Source organism: Chenopodium album, chromosome 27 (assembly GCF_948465745.1).
Source record: "Chenopodium album chromosome 27, dcCheAlbu1.1, whole genome shotgun sequence".
In the NCBI taxonomy this organism is placed as follows: Eukaryota; Viridiplantae; Streptophyta; class Magnoliopsida; order Caryophyllales; family Amaranthaceae; genus Chenopodium; species Chenopodium album.
The window spans coordinates 33,801,777-33,815,644 of NC_137860.1; the positions used below are offsets into that span (position 1 = coordinate 33,801,777).

Consider the following 13,868-nt stretch of genomic DNA (forward strand, 5'->3'; position numbering starts at 1 on the left):
GAGAGTGAGTTTTACACGCCAATGAAGAGATGGGGGAATATGTTGTAGGTTTGTATAAGGTGGCCCTAAACTTATCTGAGACATGCGGTTGGTGTGGTCGTCGTCATACGTCGTCGTTGTGATGAGTGAAAAGGAGAAAGATGAAGGATTCTGCTTGGATTTTTTCAGTTGTAAAGCATGATGTTTTGGTGCTTTTTTCATCTGCCCAACACGTATAGTTTCTTCTATTGTACTGTAAAAGGTCAAAATGGACAAGTAATTGTGTTTTTTGGGTCAGGTTCGGGTTATATTGAATCAGGTTAGATGGTAACCGTTTTACTTGATAAAACTTTTATATTGAATCAAAGTTGTGTTAATTGGGTGGATGATTCAAGTTTCTCACATTAAAGTGTAAATCGAAATTACACAATTAAATGATTTAAAAAATGGAATTCAAATAATAAGATGTAAGGATTACAAATGTACTATAGACAGTGTGCTTAATTGCTTACATGAAATTTTAATACAAGACCACCCTTGTCCATTTATAACTAACAATTTATTGTACAGAACTGCAGAAGTCAGTCAAGTAACAGAACAGTGAAGAGCTTCTGATCTGAGCTGCAACACATACAAATCTAATAACTTGTCAAATAATCTCACAGACCAAGGTGTAGTGTACGTTACTCGTGTAATTGCTACAATAATACTTTGTAATGACATGATTCATCTCCAGAAGTGAATTAATAAATCATTAATCAAATGATCTAAGCGCACTAATATGCCAGTGTGTTACATGATTAGGCAGACTGAGATCCGAGAGGACAAATTACAGTGTGAGGGGAACTTCCTATAGGAGTATAGAGGTTAGAGCTTTAGGCAATAGTCAAAATTCTCCAACCCATCAATCATTACCCTTGCCACCACCGACTATGCTACTTGATGAGCTATCCTGTACACTGTGAGATGAACATCTACTCAAAGAACTCCCTTCTGCAATCCTTCTCTTACGGTTCCCTGATGATGTATTCTGCACAACAAAGGAGGCATATGAGTCAGATTTAGAATCCGAGGTGTCATATTAGGTTGGCAATCTCTTAACAAACACTTATTATAGAACGATTATTCATATGAGAGATCTATGTGGAAGTGTAAGTTGAGACCTCATCTGTAGTCGATCCAGGCGTTTTGAGCTCCAGGTTTGTTGGGACATCACTAGAGTCATCGTTTTTATTGACTTGTCTATCATGCTTATCTGATGAAGTTCCAACACCTTGTCCTGCTGGAACTTGGGTCCTACTACCTGGCTGCATGGGAGGAGAAACATCTTGGGCTGATGGCTGCTCAGCTGGAACATTCGGGGCCATGTATGGAATAAAAGTAGAACATGGGTTGGCATACATTCCAGGGTTTGGATTGCCAAAGAATGGGTATGGCTGCATAGATAGATGCATAGGGACTGCACCTGAAGGAACAGGCATCGGCATGGGATATGGGTAAGAAGGTGGGTGTTGAATAACTGAATCCATAGCTACCCATGGATAAGCAGGACCAACTCTCTGCTGACATTGTGAACTAAGTCTATCGATATCTGATTTTAAAGCTGTCTTCTCTTCCCTAAGATCATTCTTCTCTTGCGTTAACTGTAGGAGAGCACGAGCCACGAGGTCAGAGAGCTTTCATGAGAGATGTTTGTCATAAAGAAACTATAATTATATAAGCGTAAAGCAACACCTCACGAGATTCATCACTCAAAGCTGTATGTTCGGCTTTAAGTTTGTCGACTTCAGCAGTCAAATCTTTGAGCAGCTGAATAGTATCAGTTAGTATGGTTGCTTTGTCATTCTTTGGCCTTTCAGCATCTGCATTTGACCATAAATACTCACCAGTTAAACTTATCAGCAGAAAACCAAATATAACACAAAGTATAGTTGTATATTGAGCAATCCAGGTTCAATTTATAAACCATAACAGTGTATAAACAATAAATTTGTTGTACTGATATTATTGAGTTTAGACAGATAGTGTATCAACTTTGAAAACAGACTACCCCTGCTCTAGACCCAAGACATAACTATTAAGTTATTAGTCATTTTTCACTTCAAATCTCCACATCAGTTACTCAAGGCTTCAGCCTCAATCCATCAACACATCCTCCTCCAACAATCAACGTGGCAACATGTCATTGTCTCATGGCATCTAATCATCAAAACAAGAGCCCCTTTCCCCTCGTTCTGCCTTGTTACATGTTTCTGTCTTTCTAGTGTTCTAAGACATCATTGACGGATTTCCCTAATGCAGCTGACATGATACACTTTTTTAACCAAGGATCACTAGCTTCAATATGCAACCAGCAGCTCTCTTCCCCACAGAGAAAGAACTGACAAAAGAGTTTGTTCTTTTCATTCATATTTGACATTTTTGAAACTGTCTTACCTGATTTATCTATATTACTCGTAATTGACACTTATTTCTCCTAACCTATAAAGGTAAAGTAGCTATTGATGCAATGTACCCTGTTGGATACTATGGAACAGCAGAAAATAGCTTCACCTCTCAGATCACATAATCCTAACCTATATATATGTATATAATGGGTTCCTCCCCTCTAAAAAATAGGAACTTTATGGGAATGCCCCTGAATAAAGCCAGCAGCACTCAATTTTCAAAATTGGTCTAGTTTAGAAATAACTCCTTTACAGAAGATAAAAGTCTGGTAATGACTAATGAGTGCCATGAGCTTATAACATGTTTAGCATGTAGTTACAGTGGCAAAATGAAAAATTCAAACAAAAGGTGTCAATAGATATACCAAGTGTGGTTCCCAACTCAATGAACTGCTCATTCAGCCGACACCTGCGTTGTTTTTCACGGCCAGCCTTCTGAAGTTTTCTAACAGCAGTAGGATCATCAGAGTCCATTTCACAGCTAAGTTAATTCAAACTCTGCAATGGAACACAGCACAACACTAGCAAACTAGATCAGCAACGCAGCAGAATCTGCAGGTGATAAAACCATTATACATCAGAGAAACCAATTTATTCAAAAATTTCTACAAAAACAAGTTTTCATCATTGCCCAATACAAAACAAAACAAAATACATGACTATGCTTCAATCAACTCTAATCTGCATTCTTTCACCTCGCGAAACTTAAATTGAATCGGAACATTTCCATTCCCTAATGACTTAAAAGCATTATGAGGCTCACAGAGTTACAGATAATCCCAGTAGACCGAGATTAATTAGTACCTTCATTTCCTATTCCAAATGATCTCCCCGCTTGATCATCAAACAAACTAAGAATAAACGAGGAAGGAATTCGACCCTTAATAACACAGGGTGATAGCGCCATTCGATATACTCTTTGTAATCAAATCCTCATATCCAAACACTACCTTACAAAGTTCAACATTCTAGTGGCAATAGAATTAACTGCTTGTTATGTTTTCAACAATTTTCTTAACCCTAAAATCAAAACCCATTACACCAATTCCAGTCCTCAACAAGAAACAACCATACCCAGATGCCTATTCAGGTACAAATAGTAAATATTTGACACAATATACTACTGCCCAGAAAAATTAAACAAAACAATCATCAAACACAACAAAATCCCATCTTTAATTCACCAATTTTTGTAGTTCAAGCTAACATAAACTAGATTTGTACAAAGTTCCACATTGCTAATTCAAGTAAAACCAACAATAAGAATTGAACTGTAGAAATCACAGATATAAATTCTCAAAATATAGGACATGATAAAGAACAGCGGAGAAAAACAAGGAAAAGGGTAGAAATTTGACCTGAAGATGAGTCGCAAGGAAGCGGTAGTTGAATGGAGTAAAGGAGAATAATGATCATAGTTTATTGATCTTTCTCTCTCTCTCTCTAATTTGGGGAATCGGCAAATGGGAATTGGATTTCCGTATCCAGAAATTCCCATCGGCCGCCCGTTACCCCCAGATTAGTCTTTCCTTTGTTTTTTTTACTCTTCTAACCGATGCTTTCAATGTGGGACACATAAGTCACTTGAAATAAAAGTACGGGATATAAAATTCCTGTATCGTAGATTATGGATAAGATGACAATTGGGTCATTTATATTGGATTAAAGTTAAGTATGGAGTTGTTTTCAAAAGAAAAAAGGTTAAGTATGGAGTTATGACTTATTTGGGCATTTGATTTGGTTTCAAGTCATTTCTTGTAAAACGAATTATGTTATTATGATTCCCGAAAAAAAAAAAAAAAAAACTATGTTATTATGATTTGATGATTAGCGTTTGTACATTAATTTGAACGATTTTCCCAATTGGTGTTAAAAAATAAATAAATTACTAAAATAGTGTTCACTTAAAAATATTTCTCAAAGTAGTGTTTATGTAGGTTCGGAAATTACAAATCTAGGAATTAAAAATTAATGGCTAATACAATCCAAATATATATATGTATACCATTAAATTCTTTATTTTTAACGCTTACGGTATCTTGACCAGAGTATGAATTATGAATTTCAAAGTAATATAAATGTTTAAAAATTTCTAGCATTTTTGTTACGGACATAACCCTATCAAAAAACGTATATATAACATGATATATAATGCACATTATTTAGACGGATTTAAATTATCAAAGGGAACTCAATCACCATTCTTGAAACCAACTGCTAGTTCTACAATGCACTATCAATTTGGATCGGAGATGGTATTACTTTATTACAAAATAGCTCAAAACATGTCATATTAGCTAAATAAAAAAATCAATTTAGCACCGTTTTTTATGAATTTGGAGATGATGATCGAACAACCTTCAAAGTACAGATGTGTGCTCATGCTTCAAATGAAAATTTGAAGGGTCATGTTGGCCAAGAAGTAGAATTGGAAGCTCCATTTGATCTGTTAAAAAGTAGACAGGCAACATTATTAGTAAGAAAAATAATTCCATTTGAACAACTATATATACATATAAGAAATTTAATAATCTTAAAAAAATTAGCTAACCTTGACGAACAATTTTTTTTATTGTGTCCCTTTGTCGACAAACACTACATGTCACCTTTGCTCGATTACCTTCATCCATCTCATTTCGTAATCTTTGGGAAGGAGGTCGTCCGGGACTACGCTTGAGACTAGCATCAGCAACAACTTTTGGTCCATTATAATGTGTCCAATAGTCTTTGTCAGGGATAGGTTAAGTACTACTCCGTAAAGATAAACTCATATACATTACCATAAAGAATTTAATGGTATACATATATATATATGGATTATATTAGCCATTATTTTTTAATTCCTAGCTTTGTAATTTCCAAACCTACATGAACACTACTTTGAGAATTATTTTTAAGTGAACACTATTTTTGTAATTTAATTATTTTTTAACACCAATTGTGCAAATCGTTCCATTAATTTTCCCAAGTTGATCATTTTTATCCCCTTGACAAAAATATGGTAGAATTTGAGCTTGTGTTGAGTAGTTTTATTATACAATTGTTTCTTAATACGGAGTAGATTAAATCTACTATGATTAAAACCAGGTTGTTCGGGCTTAAAGAAAGCTATTACAAAGAACATGTGCATGTATTAGAATAATGATCCTATAAGAGTATTAATTTTGGGAAATATTTATAGTAATGATTTTTTTTTTTTTTTTTAAATAACAGATGTACAATTATGGGATCTCAACTGAACTAAGAGATTTCCTTCGAGTCAAATATACACTTTACAAACAACGTATTATGCTATCTCACATAGGGATGTCAATGGGGCGGGGCGGATGTTGGCCTCCCATCCCCATCCCCACCTAATATTTTCATCCCCATCCCCATCCCCGCGGCGGGTCCAATTTTCATCCCCATCCCCGCCCCACCGGGTACAACTCCAAAACCATCCCCGCCCCACCCCCCACTTGGATATCCATCCCCACCTAATCCCCCCCAAAGACCCACCTAATCCCCACCCAAGATCCACCTAATCTCCGTATCTCAAATACACAATCCTACATAATTAATACGAATTATAAAATAAACGTTCTACGCATATTTTTGTGTTATAATATAAGTGTCGTACAAAGTATTATAATTAATATTGTATTTTACGTAATTATTTTATAAATACTACAAAAGTATGTAATTTTACTTTAAAAGATATATAGATGTGGGTATGAGGTGGGGATGGGGCGGGTACGAAGTGGAGTGGGTGGGGCGGGGCGGGGATGGGGCGGGTATAACTTAAAATCCACCCCCGCCCCATCACCCATGGCGGGTATGGTTTTTATCTCCATCCCCGCCCCACCACCCACCAAACCGAGACCCATCCCCGCCCCACTGGGGCGGGGATGGGGCGGGTCTCCTACTTGACTTGCCCCACTGACATCCCTAATCTCACACATGGCATTATGTAGTCATTTTGAAAATTGTACCAATCACTCTTTAATAAAATGCGGCTCTAACAAAAACTCATATAGGAAAATAACGTAACAACAAAATTGGTTAGGCTGCTTTATAATCATAGATGGTCTTTTTGCAAGTAATGAATATGTTTTTTTTTTTTTTTTTTTTTTTTTTTTTTGACAAAGAGAAAGTAATGAATATGTTGGAAAAACAATAGACTATCATCCAAAATTGAATTCTCGTTGTTTGTAACATATGGAAAGAGTGCAATTAAGTCCTCTCCTATATTTCCATCTTCCAAAAACATAATTTTTAATGTCATGGATGGAAGTTTGGAATGATAATAGGCTCTTGTCAATTAACAAACTTTGTTTTTTCAATCTTATCTTCCTCAATTTTCTTCGTCCTCAAATTCAACCTCTTTCACACCCTTTCTAATAGATACACATACTTCACAATTATCGGTAGGTGGCAACACTTTAGTGGCACACATTTTCAAGTTTCAAGTTGGAAACAACTCGTATATACTATGAGTATTACATAATAGAAGCACTACTACTTCACACAGGTTTACACTTTACAAGTTGTCATCAGTTTCAAGAACCATGATAGAAGGATTATCTATTAGTGATAAAGTCAATGTAAAGCTAATTCAAAAGAAGTTAAGCAATAAAATAGTTGATTGGGAAAAATACACAATACATCTTGTAAATTATTCTATCTAAAATGATAATTGTAATAGCTTTTATCATCTTTTGATGGAACAAAGAAACAACTGAGTTGTAATTTGTACAACCTATACCTTTCAAAGAGAAAGGATACATTAATCTAATAAAAATAAAAGCTAATATTATACGAGTAGCCTTAGCATCCACAATGATGGGTAGTTTAATCGAACACTGACTTGAAGCTGAAGGAGACTTTTTCAACTTAATCAAAATCATTTCAATAATTTGCGAAAATTAATAACTCATTCATTCGATTATTCCTAAACTTAAATTATTTTTACTGAAATATAATGATTTTTTCTAATGTTAATTTATCTTTAATAAATAAAGTACAAGCATTAGTTTTGTTAAGATGAAAGGAAATACGAGTAATATAACTCCACTCTCAAAAAAAAAATAAAATAATAATAATAAAATAAAACTTCAACCTTGAAGTCTTGAAGACAAGTTATAGCCAAGAATAAATCAAGACTGTTGATAATATTTAGATCGGACGGTTGAAATTAACATTTATTTTTCACACTTTGGAGCTTTTCACTTATACGCTGCAACTCCCTCCCTCCACCCTTCTCCTCCATTGAAGCGTACTCAAAAACCTCCATTGAAGCGCCTTCTGAGCTTTCTCTCCTCCATTGAAGAAGCTTTTGTGGTAAGTTGTTTCTTCCTTTCTTTTTCAATCACCGAATATTAATCTCGCAGTCTAGGGTTTACTTTCACCCTGTAGTTTATATAATTGCCAGTATGATTATTTTAGGGTTCTTATTGTCACTATTATCACTTTAGGGTTCTTCTAGTTCAGACTATTGAACTATTAATTATAATTAATGAACTTATTGAAGGATTTTTAACGAGTGATTTTGTTGTTAGAATTTTGGTATGTGCACTAGCGAGAAGAATTTCATTTGATTTTTGAGCATACTTTGATGATTGAATCAAAATTGGTTGCTAATGTATTGCAGGGTTTTGTTTACAGTAGTATTTTAATGGTAGGACGGAAAAGTGAAAACGGAGCTGTTGCGGCCGCCCCTCTTGCCCTAGCTCAGGGGCAGCCCGTTTCGGAAGCCATTGATAAGCTTAAGTCGACTGACCCGCCGTTATTTCTATCCCCGAATTCTGACCTTGCTAGCTTTGCCCGCTTAGCCTCTCAACAATTATTTGCTTCCCTAAAACCATACTCACCCAAGTCACCTTTTGATCAGCTTCATTCGGATGGGTTTGATGCCGAGCAAATTTGGCAGCAGATTGACCTTCAATCTCAGCCTCTGATTAATACTCTTAAACGAGAAATTAAGAGATATGAGGAAAATCCGGAGCAAATTTTGAAGCATTTTGGGGTGCCTGGGGCCAATGGGGTATTGGAGAAAGATATTAAGGAAAATGTAGATTTGGATTCTGAGGAAGATAGTGAGGAATCTGAGGGGTTAAGTGATGAAGGCGAAGATGAAAGTGAGGAGGATGTGGAAGATGATGAGGAAAATGATGAAGAAGAAGATGACGACGACGATGAGGAGGATATTGAGGATGATGGTGATGGGGTTCCAGAGGTTGAAGATGAATTTTTGAAGATTAAGGATTTGGAGAAGTATCTTGTGAGGGAGGAGGAGAAAGAATATGGGTCAGAGAAGAAGGAGAGTAAAAAGAAAAAGAAGAAGGCAAAGAGTGGTAAAGATGTTGATGATGAAGAGGATCAAAGTGAGGAGAGTGAGGAAGATGATGCTGATGAGGTGAGCATACTTTTACCTGCTTGTTTTATTTATTTCGTGAAATTGGCTTTTATGTGTTAAATGTGTATGTATAATCCCTGAACGATTGTTTATTTGCGGGGGAGGTATGTTTGACAGTTTGAGTTGGTTCGCATCTTTTGGTGGTTATCTGACTTGCTGTTAAATCATGTAGCTTCTCATGTATGGCGGAGATGGAGGTTCTGAAGATGGGTCCGAAGATAACATCAGGTGCTTACTGATCTTGCTTTATTTGTGTTTGTAAAGCTTATGCTGGTTTGTAAATACAGCTGCTGATATGTGAATATTTGTAAATCTACCTGCTGGTTACAAGACCAGTGTGCTTGAGTATGAATGTATGATGAAAGCATTGGAATCTATTTATTGCAATGAATTTAACAACTAGTGTAGGCACCTCCCAAGCATAGTCTGGATATCTTTTTCAGTTCATGTATAGCCAACAATGTTAGGTATGCATCCAGTAGTTAAAGTGATTTTGTTTGATTATTAGTTGTTGATTAGTGTAAATGTATAGTTGTACTTATTTTTGGCATAGTAATATCAGAATAATTTAAAGAAACAATAAAGACCCAATAATTTTTGTTTGTTCTCCACATTCTCTTTTGTTCAATGTCCTTGAGCATGGATCTTTGTTTGGCAGAAGACGTTATTTTACTTACGTTCTTCACTGTTTAAGTCAATGCTATATAATTTACATTATTATGATGGCTGCACTTGTCAAAACCTTCTTGTTTGTGCTATTTTGGCTATGCACTCACTCTTCATTTTATGACTTTTAGGTATGAAGATTTCTATGTTCCTGACAAGAAAAGGCCAGTTAAAAAACAGAAGCAAGTTGACAAGTCAGATGACTCAGAAATGGAGGAAGAAAATGCTGATGCTTCTGATGATCTAGAAATGGAAGATAATGATGTCGGTGATGCTGATGATTCAGAGATGGAAGATGATGACGAGCAGGTAGTAAAAGTGTTCTGTTTTCTGTGCAATGCCACATGCTCTGTTTTCTTGTAACGCAACATGCTCTGACTTTATCATTTAACATTGAGCTTGGGTTGCTGTCAATTTTATAGAACAAGGGAAATTTGTCTACTTATGAGAAGGAGCGCGAAAAGATACAAGCCAAAATAAAGCAGATGGAAGCAGAAAATTTGGCTCCAAAAGATTGGACCATGCAGGGAGAGGTAAAGTTTTTTGGATTCTAAATATAAATTTTGTCAGGGTGTCTTGTTTAATAGCCTGCCACTTTTCCAATGATTAGTTTATACTAAATTCTCATTCTCATCCCTTTGGTTACTCTGAATAGATATCTGCATCCAAGAGGCCAGTAGATAGTGCGTTGGAAGTGGACCTGGATTTTGAGCACAACATAAGGCCTCCTCCTGTTATAACAGAAGAGGTGACAGCATCTCTTGAAGAAATTATAAAGAAAAGAATACTTGAGGTATAAGTTGTTGTCTTTTGGTTCATATATGTTTTTGTTTTAAAAACTTTATGTTTGGTATTCTATGGTATATTACCTTATCAATGTTTATTGTACTGATTTGACACTTTAGATGCCCAGAAAACCAAAAAGGTTTGTTTGTTTAGACTTCTGCAGAGAAATCAGTATAACTTTAGAGTGTTTACAAGAGTATTGGAAGTCATTTTTTTTTTTTTTATTTTATTTTTTTTTATCATTTGACTTGACTAAAAAATCATATCAATAATGAAGAAGGATCGTTCTCTTAAGAGGACAGAGGACCAGGAATTTTCTAGCTACCATAAAAATCTTTGATATTGGCTTCTTCATTTTACATGAAGATGAAGCTCCTGGCAGATACTTGTCACTCTCCCATGGTTACATGTAATTGGCAATTAGAACCAACAAAATGCTAAGTTTTCCAAAATTATAAATGGCTGCATATGACTATATGAGACCATGACCAGGATCCAAGTCCAACAACAGTATTGTAGTTTCAGTAGCATAATAGAGAATTCTTGTTATCCACATTGTACATTAAATATTGACTACCCTATAAAATCCCCACTAATGCTACTGTTATCCTCAAATGCCTACGTTTAAAAAATCCTACCCAGATTGTCCTATTATTTGACCCCAAACACTCATTTATCTATGTGTATCATATTGGATTGCAGACCGCATGCACCCTGCAAATTAAAATTATAAGCCTTCTTATTATTCCCTGGACCTTTCTTGTCTTGAATATTTTTGACTTGATTTGCTTGTATAAAGTCTGATAGTGTGCTCGACACCCCACATTTTGCTTCTTCATTTCCTTGCTAGTCACTACTACAATTTTCATATTATACAGTGGGCATGCATGCCATACTCAACAGAGCTGATTTAAATGTAGAAATTATATGTTTTCAGGGACATTTTGATGATGTGCAAAGGGCTCCTAAATTGCCATCTGCAGCACCTAAGGAAACAAAAGAGCTGGTTTGTTCTCCCTTTCAATATCCTATATTGTCTTCGTGCTTCTTACTTCTTATATATAAATGACCTGCGTACCCTAATTTTACTTTCTGTGCAGGATGATAATAAAAGCAAGAAAGGCCTTGCTGAAATCTATGAGGTTAGATCACTTTCTGAAATGCAAAATTTTCCAGCCTTGTAGTATGTTCTTTGAGTATTTGACAAATGGATTGTAGAAATTATTTGTGTCACCTAGTATGAGATTATGAGCTGATAATATATCTGGAACCATCATAAAAGATTCCATAGTTTTAACTTAAATGAAATTTTTGCAGGAAGAATATGCTCAGCAAACTGGATTTGTTGCTGCACCCTTGTCATTTAATGATGAATTGAAGAAGGAGGTATGTACAATAAATTATCTGTTTAATTTTGTTTGTACAATTGTTTTCATCTATTCCTTTTGTTGCTTAAGGTTGTGGGATCAGGCAGAATGATTTCTTTCGAACCTTCATTTTACAGGACATTTCTCGTGTAACAATATTTTTTTCCTTTCTGCCTAACAAGCAAAAATATTTTTGGGTGGGGGTGGGTTGGGAGTAGCTGTGTGAGGTCAAGCTTAAATCGCTGGCTCATGTCCTACCTAGAAGCAACAATGTAGAGCTCTATAGCCGATCTCGATTTACATGATTACGGTCTTGATAGATTAGCATTTATATATAGATCTAAAATAAGCTGACATAGAACCAAATATCTGTATTGGGGTGGTGGGGCTTTGGGCTACTGTTTTCTTCACTAATTAGAATCATTTTTTTAGTATTTGGATGCCACTTTTCCTTGCAAATAGAGGGAGGGGCTTCAATTTATGGAAAAAAAATAAATAAATAAAGAATAGAAGTTAGACTTTAAACATAAGTTAGTATTCTTAGTTGCTATTGCCTGTATATGTTAGGTTTGTGCTTCTCTCTCTATTTGTGTGCCCAACCCTCGGTGTCTTTCATAGTTGGTATAACTGTATTTCACTTTTTGCCAGGCAAGCAATCTGTTCAAAAGATTGTGCCTGAAGCTGGATGCACTTTCCCACTTCCATTTTGCTCCCAAGCCGGTATGTTTTATTAGCTTCTATCCCACTTATGGCATATTGATAAACTCTTATGTTTGTGTGATGAGGACCAAGTTACCTGTGCTTAATTACTATATTGGCTGGACAGGTTATTGAGGATATGTCTATTCAGACCAATGTTCCAGCTTTAGCCATGGAAGAGGTAAATGTCTGCCTCTTGCTGCATTTATTAAGATTTTGTATTTGATTAATACAAGTTTTGTTTTCTCTTTGCGCACTCACATATTGTGGTTTTTCTTGAACAGATTGCTCCAGTAGCTGTGTCAGATGCTGCTATGCTTGCTCCTGAGGAAGTGTTTTCTGGTAAGAAAGATATCAAAGAGGAAAATGAATTAACAAAGGAGGACAGAAAGAAGAGGAGAGCCAAGAAGAAAAGAAAATTCAAAGGTAAAATTGATATATGTGGAGTATGCAGTTATCTTTTCTGGATTCATTCAATGTGTTATTTGTTGCACTTCAGTAGCATGCTCATGCTATATATTCTCTTTGGTTTTTGTTTAATTTTAGCTGTAAATGCGAAAAAGGTAGCAGACAGAGCACCCGAGAAACCGTCGCAAGCTCTAACTGAAGGTACCTAATTTGTAGTATGGAGCATTTTGTTCAACTGAGTACATATAAGTATAGTATATCACCAATAATTTCCTTGATTGTGCAGGCAAGGAGCAGTAGTATCCCTTTAAATTTAGGACTGCCCCTTGAGATTTGGGCATGGCTAACAATTCATTGAATGCGGAATTAAAGCTGTCACAGACATGCCCACCTCATTCCTTGATCATTAGAGGTGGCATTTGTCAACTAGCTGAAGCCACACAACACTAGTTTCTCACCTTAGAGAGGATAAACCGCAGGAGAAATTTGGATGGTTTTGTCGGGAGCTTCAAGCACAATTTTGGAAAAAAATTATTAGGTTTTTTCTTACTTATTTATCTACATGTATAAGTTGACAGATTCTTTTTACTCAATTTAATCAAATTTTATTAATTTTTGTGATTACTGAGTGAAAACAAAGCGACATAAGCATACTAAAACATGCTTGGAAAATAAAACAACATACCATAATTAGTGCACGTCTCTACAAAACAAGAAACTCCGTAACAAAAACTCAATATAAAGATCAATTACATATTCATCTGCCAAAGATCAAGGCAGCTTTATTCTTAGTTTGTTCAGCTATAGGTTGTAACAGAGGGGAAACATTTCTAGTAACACAGGTTTACCTAAATCAACCCAATCTTGCTTTCTCAGACAAAAGTCCCCTGCCCTACAAATAATTCACTATTGACTTATTGAGCATATCTTGCCTCAAGCCAATTACAATGAAACTGAATGGCAAAGCCTACATATCAAACTATGGAGTAAAATACAGTATTCACTTCTTTGGTACCAGTGAATAATACTGGTCGCACAAATACATCAAAATTGGTAAAATCTCACTTGGATGTATCTTTCCAGTGTTCCCTGACATAGTATCATGACATAAACTTCCCTGTT

The 13,868-nt window shown here is 35.6% G+C and overlaps 2 protein-coding genes across 3 annotated transcripts; one reads left to right on the forward strand and one right to left on the reverse strand.

Moving 5' to 3' along the window:
- Nucleotides 1–440: 440 nt before the first annotated feature.
- Nucleotides 441–3,996, reverse strand: LOC145620828 (transcription factor bHLH121-like). 2 transcript variants are annotated; one of them, XM_081675547.1, is made up of 5 exons: nucleotides 3,785–3,996; nucleotides 2,792–2,924; nucleotides 1,714–1,841; nucleotides 1,143–1,622; nucleotides 441–1,009 (listed from the first exon to the last, which is right to left on the reverse strand). In XM_081675547.1, the coding sequence occupies exons 2-5, from the start codon at nucleotides 2,898–2,900 to the stop codon at nucleotides 884–886; spliced, it is 843 nt and encodes a 280-aa protein (XP_081531673.1). In that variant the 5' UTR covers nucleotides 2,901–2,924; nucleotides 3,785–3,996; the 3' UTR covers nucleotides 441–883. The 2 variants fall into 2 exon arrangements, with proteins under 2 accessions (XP_081531673.1, XP_081531672.1); XM_081675546.1 differs by having other exon boundaries at nucleotides 2,792–2,978; nucleotides 3,785–3,995.
- Nucleotides 3,997–7,598: 3,602 nt separating this feature from the next.
- LOC145620286 (M phase phosphoprotein 10-like) lies at nucleotides 7,599–13,370 on the forward strand. The gene is made up of 14 exons (XM_081674931.1): nucleotides 7,599–7,745; nucleotides 8,056–8,820; nucleotides 8,993–9,048; nucleotides 9,618–9,795; nucleotides 9,909–10,019; nucleotides 10,142–10,279; nucleotides 11,210–11,278; nucleotides 11,373–11,414; nucleotides 11,590–11,658; nucleotides 12,288–12,359; nucleotides 12,466–12,519; nucleotides 12,623–12,764; nucleotides 12,885–12,947; nucleotides 13,033–13,370. Exons 2-14 carry the CDS (start codon nucleotides 8,080–8,082, stop codon nucleotides 13,044–13,046), a joined length of 1,749 nt encoding a protein of 582 aa, XP_081531057.1. The 5' UTR covers nucleotides 7,599–7,745; nucleotides 8,056–8,079; the 3' UTR covers nucleotides 13,047–13,370.
- The last annotated feature ends 498 nt before the right edge of the window (nucleotides 13,371–13,868 follow it).